This window comes from Nyctibius grandis, chromosome 6 (genome assembly GCF_013368605.1).
Source record: "Nyctibius grandis isolate bNycGra1 chromosome 6, bNycGra1.pri, whole genome shotgun sequence".
In the NCBI taxonomy this organism is placed as follows: Eukaryota; Metazoa; Chordata; class Aves; order Nyctibiiformes; family Nyctibiidae; genus Nyctibius; species Nyctibius grandis.
Genome location: NC_090663.1, coordinates 53,094,116 through 53,110,676, shown reverse-complemented (window position 1 = coordinate 53,110,676; position 16,561 = coordinate 53,094,116). Strand labels below are relative to the sequence as shown.

The 16,561-nt window shown below is 39.9% G+C and overlaps 1 protein-coding gene across 3 annotated transcripts in view; it reads right to left on the bottom strand.

The window, feature by feature from the left end:
* Positions 1–16,561, bottom strand: part of SH3D19 (SH3 domain containing 19) — a 71,222-nt gene that overhangs the window by 9,992 nt on the left and 44,669 nt on the right. For all 3 annotated transcript variants that reach the window (XM_068403305.1, XM_068403307.1, XM_068403306.1), the window contains 7 exons: positions 13,427–13,534; positions 9,923–10,035; positions 6,911–6,969; positions 4,309–4,573; positions 2,930–2,998; positions 1,561–1,633; positions 1,116–1,246 (listed from right to left, as the gene is read on the bottom strand). In XM_068403305.1, coding sequence (XP_068259406.1) covers positions 1,116–1,246; positions 1,561–1,633; positions 2,930–2,998; positions 4,309–4,573; positions 6,911–6,969; positions 9,923–10,035; positions 13,427–13,534 — 818 coding nt within the window. The remainder of the gene's footprint in view (positions 1–1,115; positions 1,247–1,560; positions 1,634–2,929; positions 2,999–4,308; positions 4,574–6,910; positions 6,970–9,922; positions 10,036–13,426; positions 13,535–16,561) is intronic.

Below are 16,561 nucleotides of genomic sequence, written 5' to 3'. Positions count from 1 at the left end.
GTAGAAGCAGCTAATCAATTTAGCTAACAAATCTTTCTCGTGAAAGCAAATCGAGCATAGTTCCATTATTACTAACCCCAAGCCTAGTTTTTATTCTTCAGCACTTCTCAAATCTGAATTTTTTTCTCCAATAACACTGTTATAAACTAAACAGACACCTTGTGTAACACACTACTTGGTATTGTCCATGTAGCAGCAGTGCTCATCTCTGCCCGCTGTCCCGGCTCGACACAGACTTACTGTCTTTAATGCCCAGTCATACACCTTCACTGCATCCAGGTGTCAGTTTAGCATTCCTCCATGTCCGTGTGGCTGGCGTGGAGAGCCCAATGGCCATTTCTACTGCCACAAAATGGACTTCAATCTCAGACACAGGCTTGCAATAGATTTGACCCAGCTTTTGATGTATCTCTTTTAAGGATGAGGCAATTAATTGCTTTTGGCCTCCAAAACAGTACCTGTCTCTTGCCTGCCATTTACTGTCAAGTGTCACATTCAGTAACAGGATTGCTTTAAGCTGCTCATTTGCAACAACACAATCTCCTTGCACTGTGCCAGCACAGCCATTTGTGCAGCCACTTAGTAAGCCACTTAGATGAATTGATCCAGCTGGAAAAAAATATTCTGGGAAGAAAAAAACTCTTTTTCGTTGGGCCCAACTGCTGCTCTGACCTAGTTCACTACATGGCTATAAAAGTGGTGATTCCAGCACAGTTCAAGGGACAAGAACATGAGAGAAGCTGGGGGGTGGGAGGGAGGCACAAAAAGCAATCATCTTACTGAGTGTTGATTCTTACATGCAGCTGTGAAAAATAATCTGCTCTGTAGACCCTGAGAAACTACCTGGGTTAACAAAGAGAATCTGGTAAGGGCCATGATTTTCTCACTTGGCTTCAAATTAACAGCAAAATAATCCCCGTAACACAAATTGGTCGTGCCAAATGAAGCATCTTTCTAATACAACACAAACAAGTTGATATGTCTTCTGTGTTGCCAGAGGGAAAAGAGATTATCTAAATACAGAATGGAGTTAACACGCAGGAGCTATAGTAAAACAGAACCAGAAAACCAATGCAATAGGATCTTATGTAGCAATGCATACAAAGCCTACATACAACTACTTTAACAAAGCTGGCAGGAAATATCCCTGTGCGGTTCCCACATTTTCCTCTGTACCACTCGGTATCGATTTTCTCCAAAAGACAAACTGTATCTCCAGAATGAAGGTCCAAGTCATCAGCATGCTCTGTAAGACAGCATCATTTCAGTTAACGGTAGTTGTCACACTAACTGATTTTCTCTAAGTAAAACCTTCTTAATATAAATACCACAGACAAAAGCAGAATGGGTTTTCAAAAAGGCTTAATTATACTTGATAAACCAGTTAGCTTTAACTAAAAGACTGGCTCAACTATAGCTAAACCCCTGGGTTTGAACAACTCTACATGCAGACCTTGCAGGCTAAGCTTCCTCATCATTTTTAAGCTCTAATTCCTAAGAAAATTCCCATCTGAAAGTCTTGGAGTAAAACAAGTTTCCAGAATATTCACATTTACTTACCTGCAGGAAAATCATGCAGGACTACAGCATGAGGTGCACTTGTGTCAGAAACTTTTGGAGGGTGGTTTGAATCCTGACAACAACAAATAAATCCAAGTAGTTTATAAATCATGGAAGATACTAACAGAGATTCTCTGTTACGTACTTTGAAAGTAACTTTCTGACTTTGGACGCAATGTTGTCCTGGTATCAGAGAATCACTTCTGGAGGCAATGGTTAGTATTGGTCACACAGCTATGGGTCTGAATTCTGTATGCCTTTCACCAGTGTAAACCAGAATGCATTTCACCAAAATCTACTTTTGAGCCAGTAAAAGGAAGGGAAGGCATGTAACTTTTCCCAGCATAGAGAAAGCCTCATCTGTCTCTGTGGGTCAGAAATCTGGAGCAGTGATAGCAACTCTCACTCAAGGGCTGTGGACAAATTTTCACTGTTGCTCAGTACTGCGTGCCGCCAGTTACTCCTCCTTGCTCAGAGAGAACACCCCAGCCCAACCCTCCCCAGCACACTCAGCAGGGGCAGCACATCTGCCAACTGCCAAGCATTTTGGAGGGGTAAGCAAGCCACTAGGCCTTTGCTTACAGAAAGATAATGCTGAGGGGAAATGACAAGTTTGTTGTGAGATCTTTATAAAGGCAAATTATACTCAAAATGCTAAGCCTTCTTCTCTGTCCCACCCACTAGGAATTTTTAGACTGTATTGATGACAATCGCTGTGTGTGAATTACATTCAAAGTAATTCATCCACACAGAAACCCCAATCAAAAAAGCCCAATATGGACAAAGATAAGGCCAGAATAATATGAATTACAACAGATAACAACTGATTGTATAGAAATCTATTTCAGCCATGTAGTTTTCTGATAACAATCAAAAAGGCTGCTCATAGCTATAATTTATACTAGCTATTTAATATTAATACAGTCATGCCCTAAAAACAAGCTAAGTTCTGCAGAAGCAGAGAGAGGAAAATACTTTGAAGTCTGTATGTCAAAGCCAATTCACTGATATATCATGTACATGTACTTCATAAAGCTACTCGCTTATCTTTTGCCCACTTTTCAGATACTCAGCTAAAGGAGTGGTTATCTTCCTATAAGACAGAGGAACTTTACCAGTTTCCTCTCCTTTCTGGCACTCCAAGTAATTACTGTTTGCTCCATAAGCAGAATGTCCCTGTGCTAGAAGGGAAATCACCATTATTGGGTTTTGGTTTGGTGGTTGTTTTGTTTTTATTAAAGAAACACAAGGATTTAATAAACCACTGTTACATTTCCCAGTGTAACCTTTAAAGCCTAAAGCACTTGATACTTAAACGCAACAGGAGTCTTGTTCATTACATATTTATCAGCAGAAAAAAATGCCTTACCTTAGAGGACAGTTCTCCAGGGTTCCTGGGAAGACAATTTTCCTTGGCAACTCCATGAGGCACAGGTAGCTTGAATAGAAATAGAGGCAAATGGAAGAGTTTGTTTCACTTCTAAGCACCTGAAATTCCCCCTGCAAGTGAGAACAGTCAGGCGATGGAACTATTCAAACCACCTACTACAGGCAACTAATTTAGGAGTCCAGTGGAAGAGGACAAGCTCCTTTGGAAGGCATTCAGAACAGGACTGCTGGTGTTATGAACTGTCGCTTCGAGAAATCCAGGTGTTGACATCCTCTTTGAAAGTGTCTTAGCCACCTAACCGGTGTCATACCATATGGTCAGCAACACACTGACACAGAAATGTATTCATTTTTCAGGGAGGGTGCTGGAAAAACAGCCTGGGAGGAAAATTTCATTGACCGTAACACTTGAGGGCAAAGAATTACTAGTGATCTGCTACTGAAAAATATCTCATCTACAAAATACACGTCACACATTTCTTAGGTAAACAGGTGTGGCTACACCAGAGAGGAAGCAACATGCTTCCCTTATCTCAAAGGCGTTTCTACTAAGATACATCTTTCTCTGTCTCGCTCCTCTGTTCCACCAAGGATCTAAATGCAATAGTGGTCAAAGAGAAGGCAACAGAAAGTTTCCACTTCATGCTGAATGTTGATGTTGGTCATGCTATGGTTGTGTGGGTGCTTTTTTTTGACAACAGCATTGGTTCAAGCAGTCACCAGCTCTCATCACTGACCAGTTTCAAGTATCTGGAGAAAGACTCTTCCTTTTTTATCTGTAATGTTGATCCATTTATATTTAATATTCCCTAACAACACATGCAATACCAAAACCAAACATTTTTATGATGAAAAGGGATGGCATCAATAGGATGAAAATGTAAGAGAAATGATGTTACATTGCTCACGCTTTGCATGTTTGATTAAGCAAGATAAACTACTTTTTAAGTTCTAATGCCCCCCAATTTTTTAAGCATTTTGACATATACAGGGAAAAACAATATACAAACGCAACTGTTTAGTGTCATTTTATGTGCTGTAATAGATAGCAGAACTGGTGGCTGTAAAATGAACCCTCCAAAACCAAATCTATGCATTAAAGAGATTTAAAAAAATTACACATATACACAAAAATACACACACACATATCTATACTTTGCATATATATTTTGCTTTCTCCAGTATTACCTTATGGTACTTACCATTATTTATCTATTAGTATTTTCTAAGGAAGATTATGCTGATAGATGCACTTTGAAAGCCACATCATAGTAACCTACCCTTATTACCTTTTTTGCTACTATTTTAACCAGCACTGTTTTATAAACACAGTCTCAGATATTCTGTCTCAATTCTCACCATGTATTTATTGTAGAGAGGATGACCTGGTTTAGGTCTAGGAGGTAATGCTGGATCTGGATTTTTAGAGACTTGACTTTTTGCTCTCTTGGATCCCAATCTGAACTTGCTGGGTTTTTTATCAGAAGCTATGTCAGAAGTAGATCGTGAAAGAGCATCCTTCTGGGAGGAGGTCTTGGCTGCAGAGAGTTTTGGAGGAGGTGGCCTTCCAGGAACAGCTTTAGGTGGGGGAGGTCGAGCAGGTATAATTTTTCCATCCACAGGCCTAAAAATTGGGCAAACCATCAGAGAAATATGTATGTTAATAAGCCTGTCACCTTATCCTCCACCACAGCCCTAGCTATAGAGTATGCAATAAGAAAACTTGACTCATGATGACCTGGGCTGTAGAGTGTGTAGTATCCAAAGCTCTCCAGGAATATATGAACTCTTCAGATACTGAGACTGGATGGTCAAGTCCGTAGACAGATCCTTTGACTACATATTTCCAAATTTGCTCAGCACTTTCACTTATGAACAGCCTGCCAGCTTTCTCAGGAGCCCACTACATAAGCAAGATTTCTTCCAGCAATCCACCTTTAGAAAGAGCTTTGTCTGAAGCTGCCTCAGGACAGAGTTTTTCCGGTGGAGAGCTTTAGTGAAAGCCCTGAGAAGCTCTGCTGATATAGCTGGTCTTCAGCAATCAGCCTAGCTCATTCCCTGGGATGTCACTTACCTGAAGTGACTTTTCGGCCTGTGCTGAAACTCACAACATATGACACCACTTTGCACAATGGTATCAACAGAAGAATTTATCATTTTTATGCAACAGATGTCTACTGCAGAGAGAAAACACTGGTGAAAATACTCTTGGTGAAAATACTCTGGTTTTCTGGCAATGCTGGAGGTACCACACTCTGATTAGTGTACCAGTAGTTTGGAAACCAAAATCGAAGACTAGTAACTGACAGTGATAATTTAAAAAAAAATAAAATCTAAAAAATCCCCCTTACTAAGCATTGATTAAAAAAAGCTGCCCATACAGTACACATGAGCCATGATTTTTAGAATCAAAGAGTGTGGCCAAAACAATAATTTGCTAGTTGAAAATCACCTCTGTTATAAACAAGCATTATGTACATAAAACTTTGGCTTCCTGCTATTAAGAACCCTGGCACTACCACTCTTCCAAAAATGCAATATTGTTTGATTGCTTTGGGGAAATCTTCGGGCAGTTACTGCAAGCCTCTGCTACAATTGTCTTTTTTTCATATAGCGTAATTCAGCATAATTATTTGCTCACATGAATTCCTCGAGGGTCTTTAAAAATTATCAGCCACAACAAATGTGCATTAGTGGATCTTTGGAGTATCCTTCTGACATATTTTGTGAGTGTCATCCACCACCTGTGAAGATATTAGTGCTCTACTAATGCTCCTGGTTGATAGGAGTTCTTTATTACTATTTGAGTATAGATTATTTTTTAAATTTCAAAAAAAACTTCCACTTCTGTTCAGCTTCCACCTCTCACCTTTCTTGGCCTCATCCTAAACTAAGCATTTTTAATATTGACAAAAGGGGAAATTCCAAGTAACACTGCATTAAATCTGGAAACAAACCAACCCATATGTTTGTAAGGCAACTCAACTAGACAAGAAAATCCTAACGAGCAAATCAGAGAATTATTACTGCTTACTTAAAAAAAAAATTAATTCATTTCAGCAGAAGAGTGAAAGGACAAAATGTTTACTGCAGTTCCAGAGACGCTTGGGAGAATCAGGAATTCTGTTATGCTAAACAGAACGGGGGAAAGTAACAAGCCCATAAGGGGCAAAAATGAGGTGTTTCCTTGTGGGTACAACCACATTCTTTCTGGTTAATGAGTACTTATTATTATTGGTAGACTAAGTTTAAGAACAGAAAGATTCTCTTGTCCTGACGCAACAGAGTAAACTCTTGTGTTTAAACCCACAGATTTAGAGTGCAGATGCTGAGATAGCTGCAGTGGGCTAGCTAGCCAATGCCTTATCTCCCTCCAGTTTTTCTCTGGCATTTAGTGGACCTGAATTTAAGGCTGATCCAGCTACTTTTGCCTCTGCAGACCTTTTTTCTTGTTGGTTGAAAAGAATAAAAAAACCAAGGTTATAATTGATTCTGCACCTTCATGGGTGTTTTAGGTCTGAAGTGAACTGTATAAACTAGCCAGGGAAGATGCTGGCCCAGCATCTGCCCTTTTCAGGGTGGCAGCATCTGCCACCTCCATTCCTTCACCACTCAAACCCAGTCACAAGTGCAAGTGCTGTTGATCAAAAGGTCAGTAACATGCAGGAGGGCATGTTCTATGTTCAGCTGTGGGTGGAAAGGTTAAAGATGCAGAAAGGAATGACTGTCAGCAGCCACTGTACATTAGCTGAAGAGCCAAACAGCTGTCTCCTGTAATCTCCCTGCTCATACCAATAACTTACAAACAAGTATTAATCAGCTAGCAACTTGGTCCTGCCTATTTATTAGTGAGCATACTACCTACCCAAGCCTAGAGCTGATAGTGTCTACATTGAGACTAACTCAGCAAACCGACTCAGAAACACCACTTTTAAGTGAGTCTCTGAAGAATTTCACTTACCTTGGGGGTAGTACAGGTTCTAGTTGAGGCACTCCACCCTGTTCTGAATGATCCAACTCCTAGAAATATTCAAAAGAAAAAAAGCAATTTAAGCCTAAGAATCAAAAATGATCTTGTTTAAATGATGCATTTCTTCTATTAAATTATATCCCATGGACAGGAAAAACACGTTTCTGGAGGCTTGGGAATAAAGTAATAAGTATTATGGTGTGTTCTACCATTTTAAAGCCTTGTTGGACATAGAGGGACATGTAAATAACCTGTTTGACTACTGTCCTGGTTTGGACTAGGACAGAAACAATTTTCCTTTCAGGTAAGTTTCTTCTAAGTGACTGCACTTTCTGAAGCTGACTGCATGTTTTTCAGACATTGTCCGCTTCTAGGATTGATAATGCTTTAGGTTTATAGTTATTACTAAGGTAACAGTAGGAACGGTATGCAGAAAGGCTCTTGCTTATAGAAACCAAGGTCACTGCTAAGTTCCTTATGGTTCACAAGTGAAAGGCCATAAAAGAGTCACACTTGTGGGGAGGAGCGGCTGTACAGGGCAGGTGACCCAAAGCTGATCAACGAAGTATTCCATCCCATACACGTCATTCTCAGTTTAAAGCTGAGGGATCACGAGGGTCGCCCTCTCTTCTTCTATGGCCGGCATCCGAAGAGGACTCTGTTTTCCTCCTGCCTTTGATCCCAATCTATGTGTTCCTGAATCCAGTTCCCATCTGCCACCGAGTCCAGTCCGGGACTTCCCAGAGCCTGCCCTGCAGCGCCAGTGCGTGATTATCATCAGGGGAGCTCAGTCTTGTTTTTTTATATATTTGTATATATTTAATTAATTTTAAAATTATTATACTGTTTTCACTTTCCAACCCATAAGTCTCTCTCCCTTTTCTCTTTTCCTCCTCCTTCTGGGGGAAGGACAGGGTTAATAGAGAGCATCTGCCTTCTTTTTAATAGCCAGCTCAGCTTTAAACCTTGACAACTACCCGAATCACAGCTTAAATTGTGCATTAGGTATGACCCAGTCCTCTTTTCCTGCTACATAGGAGTCAGGACTTAAGAGCTAAATTCAGGAGAGTCATACAAACGTACCATTTCACTGCCTGTAGGATTCCAGCTGCCACAGTTACATTATCAATTTTGATGTAAGTTTGACAGATGAAACACTTCGAACAGGCTTAAAGCAGAAAACATGACATTGATGCAACTCGCACACGACAGCGTCTCTTGCAAATAACATTAGCTCTCTTTAAAAAAGGCATCTAAGTACGTTTCCTAGAGATCTAACAGATAAACCCTGGTGAATCTTGCTTTGGCAGATTAAGGCGTCACTCCTCCCAGCTGCCCATCCTGACCCTGCCAGAGATTACTACCCTGTAGCAGAGTCAGTAAAGGGGAACATGTGCCATATCTGAAGGGCTTGGACCACAGTAATGGATTAACAAATTACCATCCTTTCTGCCTCCTGCTGCTCATTTTCATCCCAGTGCCAGAGAGTACTGCCAACTCTACTGATCAAGCACAGCTGCTTGTGGAACAGCATGGCAAATGAGAATGCTGAAACTGGGTTCAAAACTATCCTTTTTGAAGCAGTAATTTTAAATAGGTTTGAACAGTCTTGTTTACTTAATTATGGATACCTGTGCTTGAAACTGGTAAACAATTTCTGTGATTTTTCCCACCTAGAAAATACCTAGATCTATTTTGTGACAAAATTTTGACCACTGATTAAGTCCCCAAATGAATGTTCCTGATTAAATGATCCTGATTAGAAAGAAAACAACCTGCCACTTTCAGATGGGGATGTTATCCTCATACCAAAGATTTTCCTCTTCTGTGTGAAAAGGAAGAAATCTGTGCCAACTGCTCCTTACAGTCACCAATTTTTACTCTTGCTGGTTAATCACTTCCACTGACAAACAATACTAGTTTTAGAAAAACAGAAGTTCTTATCTTTCCAAAGATAAGACTTAAATGTTTCAGTGGATTTGGTGTGGTCTTTTTCTTTAAAAAATCCTCCAAAGCTTACACATGCCTGTCACAATAACCTGGATGACATTGTAGAAGTTTTGAGGTTGCATTATATAAAATGTTGTTTAACATCTTGTATTGGAAATTATTTTTTCAGCATTATGCAGAAAAGATGGGACCTCTATGAATAGCCTCTTTAATCATGACATTTAAAACCCCCTTTATGCTATTAGCAGAGGTAGCCACAAAGACATTTGTTGGCCGCTGTCCGTCTAGTGAGGGCTTTTGATTTTACTTGATCTTTTTACTGCCTGTGGTTCCACAAGATTCTCTGCCATTCTTGCCATCACAGCACTCAATATTTGGAAATTCTACTGTAATTTTCTAGTTTATTTTAATTCCCATTTGTAAATCTGTGTCAAAGGATTTACAGATGCCTGATATCCAGGCATATAGGATACACAGCTACAATGTCTACCGTTACTACGTGCTCAAGAACAAGGAGCAAAGCATTAGTTTCCAAAATAGATGGTTCTACTCAGGCTCTGACAGGATCAGTAGGAAAACAACTAGAAGGAAAGAGCTGAAGAAAGCAAGCTTCATTCATCTGTAGAAAAGTTTCCTCTGCCTGGAAATTAGCGCAGACACCAAGAGGTACTGTGTGTATGAAGGTAAAAAAATACCTTTCCAAAGGACTTTGACAATATTTCACTATGTAAATCTCATTGGACTTTGAACCACTTTCCAGTGCTTTTGAAACTAAATGGTAGAATATCCTGATTTCAGCTGCTAAATACAGAAAATTGAAGATAGATGTGATCAAAGTTTAGTAAAATCAACAAAGTGCTTTTCAGAACTGACAGTAGTCTAAATTACCTAATTAAATTAGAGGATGCAATTAAAAGAAAAAAGCCTTATATTTTTGAGTAGTCCTTTTCATCCTTTGGTCCTTCAAATAACTTTATAAATGCTTGAGAGTCACAAGAGATCTGTTAAACAAAGCAGACAAAGTTGTAATACAGGAAAACAGTTCTAACTTACCACTTTTTTTACTAGGTCAGCACTGATGGGTTTTCCCACTGTGATATTGGAGGTGTTCCCAATAGGCTTTTCAGCAGGAAGTGGTGGAGGGCTATGCGGGACTTCATTTGAAGCTGTAGAAAAACAAAAGTTCCCAAATGAAAGTCTAATTAACAGCTTCTTTACATGGACCAACAATAGGTAAGGAAATCCACCTTGGTTTGGGGCATTTTTTTGTGAATGCAACTTCCTTTCTCAAAGCCAGAGCAGCCAATGGGCAGGACCACTTAAAGACTAGTGAAGAGAAAAGGGACATTGCAACTCTGAGGCTGAGTTCAGGAATACTTCCCATCCTACAAAACGGATCTTCACTTTACTCTCAGCACACCAGCAAGTTATTCTAGGGTTTCAGGGTTTCAGCTGCAATAGTTGTTGATATAATATTAGACAAGCAGAAGAGTTTCTACCCCTGGGAATGTCAGACTCATTACTGGATACCCTGAAACACCATCACCATCTCTCAGCCACATTTTTAAACTGGCTCACTTTTTTCAGCTGTCAGCTCCTGGAATATCCTTCAGGCTGGAAAACAGCTGAGGGTTATTTCAAGTAACTCTGAAAGATCAGGAGACTTGGATGGAAGAATCTCCTGAAAGGTAAAGGCAAGAAAGTAAACTGTTGCCTGCTACAAAATTCAGGGTGACAGAAAGAAAACAGAGATGGAAGCTCCCTGGTAGTCTTTAAGGAGCTAAGCAAATTTAGGACATGGAAGAGGAAACAGTACAGCTCTTACTAGGGAAGAGTGGTTATGTCCTCAGTCTCAACAAATAACAGAAAAACCTCCTGATTATATGATATTTACTTTCAACACCTCTGCTATTGAAACCTGGGAAGCAGTTGGACAGATTTTGCCAGCACATTTACCAATCACTTTGTCTTTATATATTGGAATCTTGCAATCTATTTTACAATTTATTTGTAAACCAAGAAAATTCATTTCATACAAAGAACTTCAGACACTTAAGCTCTTCTGAATTCCAGCCAGTCTTGGAGTTATGTAAAAGTATGTGTAGACAGCGTGGACATTTATAGACTGATGACAAAAAAAGAGGAGAGATGAAAACTTTCAGTTGCTCGTTTCATGAAAAGTACTCTCAACAAAGAAACAACACATAGGAAGGAGAAGTGTTGTTTGTTTCTAACACCTCAGTTGCATTACTATGATTTAAAATGCTCATGTGATGTTTAAAAATGGATCAGTTCAAGGATAAATCCCTTATTCTTAGAAGCAGGTCGCAGTTACTGTGTTGGCAATGACCAAGCATGGGGAAAAAAAGTTAGTGAAGTTCATCACTCTTCTAAGCTAGTATGATGGATGAAAAGTAAAAACAATATCTGACAGTAATTGCAAGATAAATCTTCTCTTATCATACCTTACTGATATATAAAAAGCATGAGAGGTTTATTTATTCACACCACTTCAAATCTTGATATACACACAGATGGCCTAATTTCCTCACCTTTACTCTTTATAAGACCAAAATTAAAGGAAATAAAGGAAGAAAAAAAAACCCCATAAACTAGAAGGCAGGTGTTATTTTCAGTGATTTCTAAGTGTAATAACTGAAGTGGAAGTTTAATGCTTCCTTTCTAATCACAGCTTGACAAAAATGCTAATACTAGATGAGTGCTTTACTGGAGTTCAAATTTTGAAGCATCCAGCTCTGTCCCATTTTTGATAGTGCTGGGTAGGGTTTTTTTGGTTTATTGGAGTTTTGCTTTTTGGTTTGTGCTGGTTCCTGACAGAACTAACCTCCCTCCATACCCATGATGGTGAGAGACCCCTCATACTGAGAATATGTGGCCCTCTTACAAGGTAAATCCTACTATATCCACGTTATACCTTGGCTCAGTTGTATTTTTCTCATTTTTAAACTTTTAACAGCTTACATTACTGCAGCAGCTCCTATCTGACAAAAGGCTACTCTGCTGTCTTGGAACGTGCTCCTGTTCCTCCTCATCCCATTAATCTTCCAGCCGCAGCCTTCCATAAAGCAGTTCTTCACACCCCCCTGACAATTGTAGCTAAGTACAGTATGACTGGCAGTCTCCTGTGGAAAGTTCAATTACCGCTAGAGAGCAGCAAGGGACCAGTTATCTACAAGTTCAAAAGAGAATCCAGCTCAGAGAAAAAAAGAAAAAGAAAAAAAATTGTCAGGTCTTTTTTTTTTTTTTTTAATGGAAATTACAGTTTCCTTTCTGGAGAAGAATTATGTCTTCGGTTCATTACAGTAGTTCGTAAACATATTCTTCCAAATGAAAAAACCTTTTATTTATGATCATGTATTAACAGAAAGACTTTTCCTCATAGCTTTATCTTCAGTCTTCTCTGCATTTTTAATCTTTTCCACTGCATTTCTTGCATATGCAGAGGAAAAGAAAACCTAGTATTTTAGCACTGAGGTGGTGGCCCGGGGGAGAAAGGAACTCGGTAAATAATGAGAGAAAGTCTTAGGAGAAAAGCCACCTGGACATCTAGTTGCCACAAGTTGGCTCTACACCTACTCAGTGTACTAAAACATGATTTTGAAACACGAGTTTTAAGAGCTATCTTGTGACATTTCTCCCTAAGCTTTGAGGATAAAACATAAGGCTAAACAGAAGCAAGTATGTACTCCAGCAACACAAAGACCTTGTGGCTCTGATAAATTTCCACTCTGAGATACCGTCAGCGTCATTTGTAAAGCTGTAAAGGATTAGAGGTGGAAGGCATTAGGGATACGGTAACTGTCAAAAAACTATAGTCAAGACCTTGACACAAAATTGAACACATCAGGTTTTTGCATGGAAGTACTCACATGCCTTTTTTTATTCCCTCAACTGCTACCAAAACACTATTGCTTAAATGGCCACAGATTTCAAATCTAACAAGGGTGAAGGGAACTTTTTGACGTAAGCTGTGAAAACTATGCTTACATCCCAACTAAGCTGTGTTTGAAGCAAAGTTTAATACACTAATGCTGTTCCTTTGACAAGTGGGGGCCCTGCTCTGAAGTAGCATTAAAATATCCTCAGGTGATGTCAGAACAGAAGTCGATTTGACCAAAGGTACAGCTCAGTGATACGGTTTAGCTGACGAAACAAGCTTGCTTCTGCTGAAAGGGTCTCCTCCAACTCTTCCCTGCCAGCATTTAGTTCCCCCACCCATACACTGTTTCACCTCTGATATGCATTAGTTCCATAAGGTTTGAGGGACATCAAACTTAGCGCAAGGGAGGGAGCCAGCCAAGGTAGCTGCGAGGCAGGGAGAGGGGAACGTGACTCCCAGCTATTTCTCCCTCCCACCACAGCCCTTAGGCTGGCTCCTCTGTCTTGTCAAACTGTACCACGGGATTCCTTTGGCAGCTAATACAGCTAGTAAACAGCAACTCCATTATTAAATAGTTAATGGATAATATTAAATAAGTCCCAGTTAAAATGATTTTCTGACTGAGATTTCTCAGACAATCTGGGAGAAGAACTTACGTTTCCCGGGTTTAGCTGGGATTCGGATCACAGTAGGTTTCCGGGCCAGAGCTGGTTGAGCTGGCTGTTCCTTTGCAGGTTCACTTTTGGTGAGGAACTGAAATGGATCTAAAAGGAAAAAAAAATCCAATATATTTATTTGTTGAACACAAATCTCACTGGGTTTTGCTTTCAGTACTAAGGACATTCATATTTCACGCCCAAGAAAGTCATAAAAAAAATACATAAATCAGGCTGATGTAAATAGCATACTCAGCTCTTTGTAAATAACATGTCTTTTCTGTACATCTGCATTCACAGCTGACTTAACATAAACATGCTCCAGATGCCTTCTGGGATTATATAAGCCACTGAACAAGAGGAACAGCATTGCTTGGTAATGGGGACCTGAAATCAGGATGGCTTTAGGGAAACGTTTTCAAAGCACTTGCTCTAATATGCTGTGAACATATTCACTAAAGAATTTTAATCAATAAAATCTTGCCAAAGCTAAACAATCAGTACTGCAGCAGACAAAATGCCTACAGAAACAAACCAAACCAAAACAAAGCATTTAAATATTACTGATTACAAAATGTCCTTGCTGCAGAACAACTAATTCCCTGGAAGATTCTGCATCATTTTGTTGACTATAAACCTGGTGCCGTGGGGGAGAATGGTTCAGACCAAGGACTGGGAGTCGTGCCTGAGCTCTGCCCCTGCCTGTATCACTCATTCCTATACAAGCCTGTCCAGTCATTCCATTGGTAAGACAGGAGCAATGTTTTCTATGCTTCATAAACTTAAGCACTGGTCTCTTATTAATAGGCATGGGAACATATGCGCATGTAGAAGGCAGCTGTAAAAATACTTGCATGTAAATAAAATCCAAATCAATGGGTTCTTTCTCAAGTACACTTTCATGTCAAAGAGCAGTACTTCATTTATACCTCTTCTCCGTTGTTAACAACTGCTACCTTTTTCTCTGACACTACCAAAAACTGCGGTAAAATGGCGATGTTTAAGGGTATTGGAAATGTGTAAAGTAGAAACTGGAGAAACAATCTGGACAATAAATTCTCCATGACACATATTCATAGCTCCAACAACTGAGTTTGATCTCCTCTGGTGGCCTTTTGAGATGTGTAGCTCAATGAGATGTTATTTATGGAGTGTCAGTCTCAGAAAGGAAGCATGCTGAGCATCTCTTTAAATTCTTCGGGACTTTTTATAAAAACATACCCTTTCCCAAAACTACCGCCACATTTTCTGACAAAGATGGAAGCCCTGTATTTGATAAAGTTCTATCATCTTTAACACTTATAAACAACAATCTAAAAAAATTATGTAATGTTAAGTAATTATTTCTTACAGATAATTTTGGGTAGTACAACACAATGCAGTTCATCAAGACACTAGAAATCTGTGTCTGGGAATATACATAAGATTTAAGAAAATCCAAAAAATGGTATTTATTTATGAACAACCTCATTAAAAACCTTTTAGCATTTTAATTAAAAAAGCCTTGGCAGTTTTAGAGAGAGGAGAATTTCAGAGAGAGAAAACACTGAGTAATATCAAGCTGATGAATTAGAGTGTAATGGACTGCCCTCCCACATGCACACGACTTGGTGGTCACAGCTCCCCCAGCCTCTGCTGCTGCTCCTCCTTGCCGGGCGCTTCTGCCTGCAGCCAGCAGCCCCCTCTGCCCGTGCCCCCAGCTTTCCCCAGCTCCTGCTGCCGACCCTCCCCACTGGCATGCAGCTGTAGCAACAGCAGGGACAACATGCCGCAGGGCCCATGCATGCTCACCCCTGCTCAGATGTCCACCTCCCACTAGCTCCTTGCTTAAGGCTCTCTTCGTAGGCGTATCCATCAGGCACAGGTGTGCCATGGGGGTTTGTGCCACGATCTCTCTCAAAGTCAAGACACCTACCTGCCTACAGGCGCCCCAGAAATCTGCCTGGGTACCCTCATGTCACGTTTTAATCATTAATCAAAGCACATCAATTCCTTCTGTCAGGCTGCTTGTACAACAGCTTTGAGCATGCACTTGAGGTAGAAAGGATCATGAAAGGTCAATGATTTGTCTACAGCTAAAGGTACACAGGCTATAGTTAACAATAAGCTCTGTTACCGTCTAGGCTTAAGATGGCTCCATCACGTTATGCCCAAAGACACTGGCACATCCAGAAACCAGGCACAGGCAACACACAATGTTTTAGAAGGTAAGGGTACAACTAACATCTTGTTTAAGTTATGGATTAGCACTAGCCAGTAAAAGGTTTAGGTCTCTTCAATGAAAGCGGGATCAGAGCAAGGGTTTTTCTAGAGGACTTGAAAACACAGACTACAGGAGGGGTGCAAGCATTCTGGCAGTACGATCATTACAAGAAACAAAAATCCCACTCTTAGAGCAAGCCCGCATTTATAATTTTCTTCTATTCCTTTATACTTATGTCTGCCAGATACAATGCTAACATTTGAATTGCATTAAAAAAAAAGATTTATCTAATCTTAACTTATGCTAGTGTTCAGAGTGACTTTAGTGCAGCTGAAAAAAAAGAAAACTGAAACTAGGCTTTCCTCTCTCTTTCAGCTATCTGGTAACTCTACGACAGATTTGAGTGACCCTGGTGAGGCAGCAGAGCTGCAGGGCCTCAAAGCTGCACAGGCCCACTGGGAAGCTGGAGACACAGCAGAGGAAAGGTCAGCAGGGCTAAGTCATGGGCTCCTTGACAGAGCAGGACTGTAGGGAACACGCTGGTACATGGAGCACCTCTCAAGGTAAGGTTCTGCAGAGGTTAAGGAAGTTCTGCATGAACAATGAGGAAAAATTTTCCATCACTCTAAACACCCAAAATAATCACAGATCTGTATTCTTGTAAATTTATGGGAGATTTAAAATTGTACAAAATAACTGGTTTTCAGCTGTTAATCGTTGCTATGTGTAGAAATGGTTTTCTCGACCATTCAGCAGTTGGCAGAGGTCTCTAAATCAATAAATCCGAGAAGCAATTTTTAAGTCTGAGAAAAGTAATTTCTAAGGCTGAGAAAACCATTCCATGACCCTTAGTTTTTCACTCATTATCTTATGTTTAATTATACTGTTGTCACCTCATAATTAGTTTAAAACTCATTACCTTGTTTGTGTTA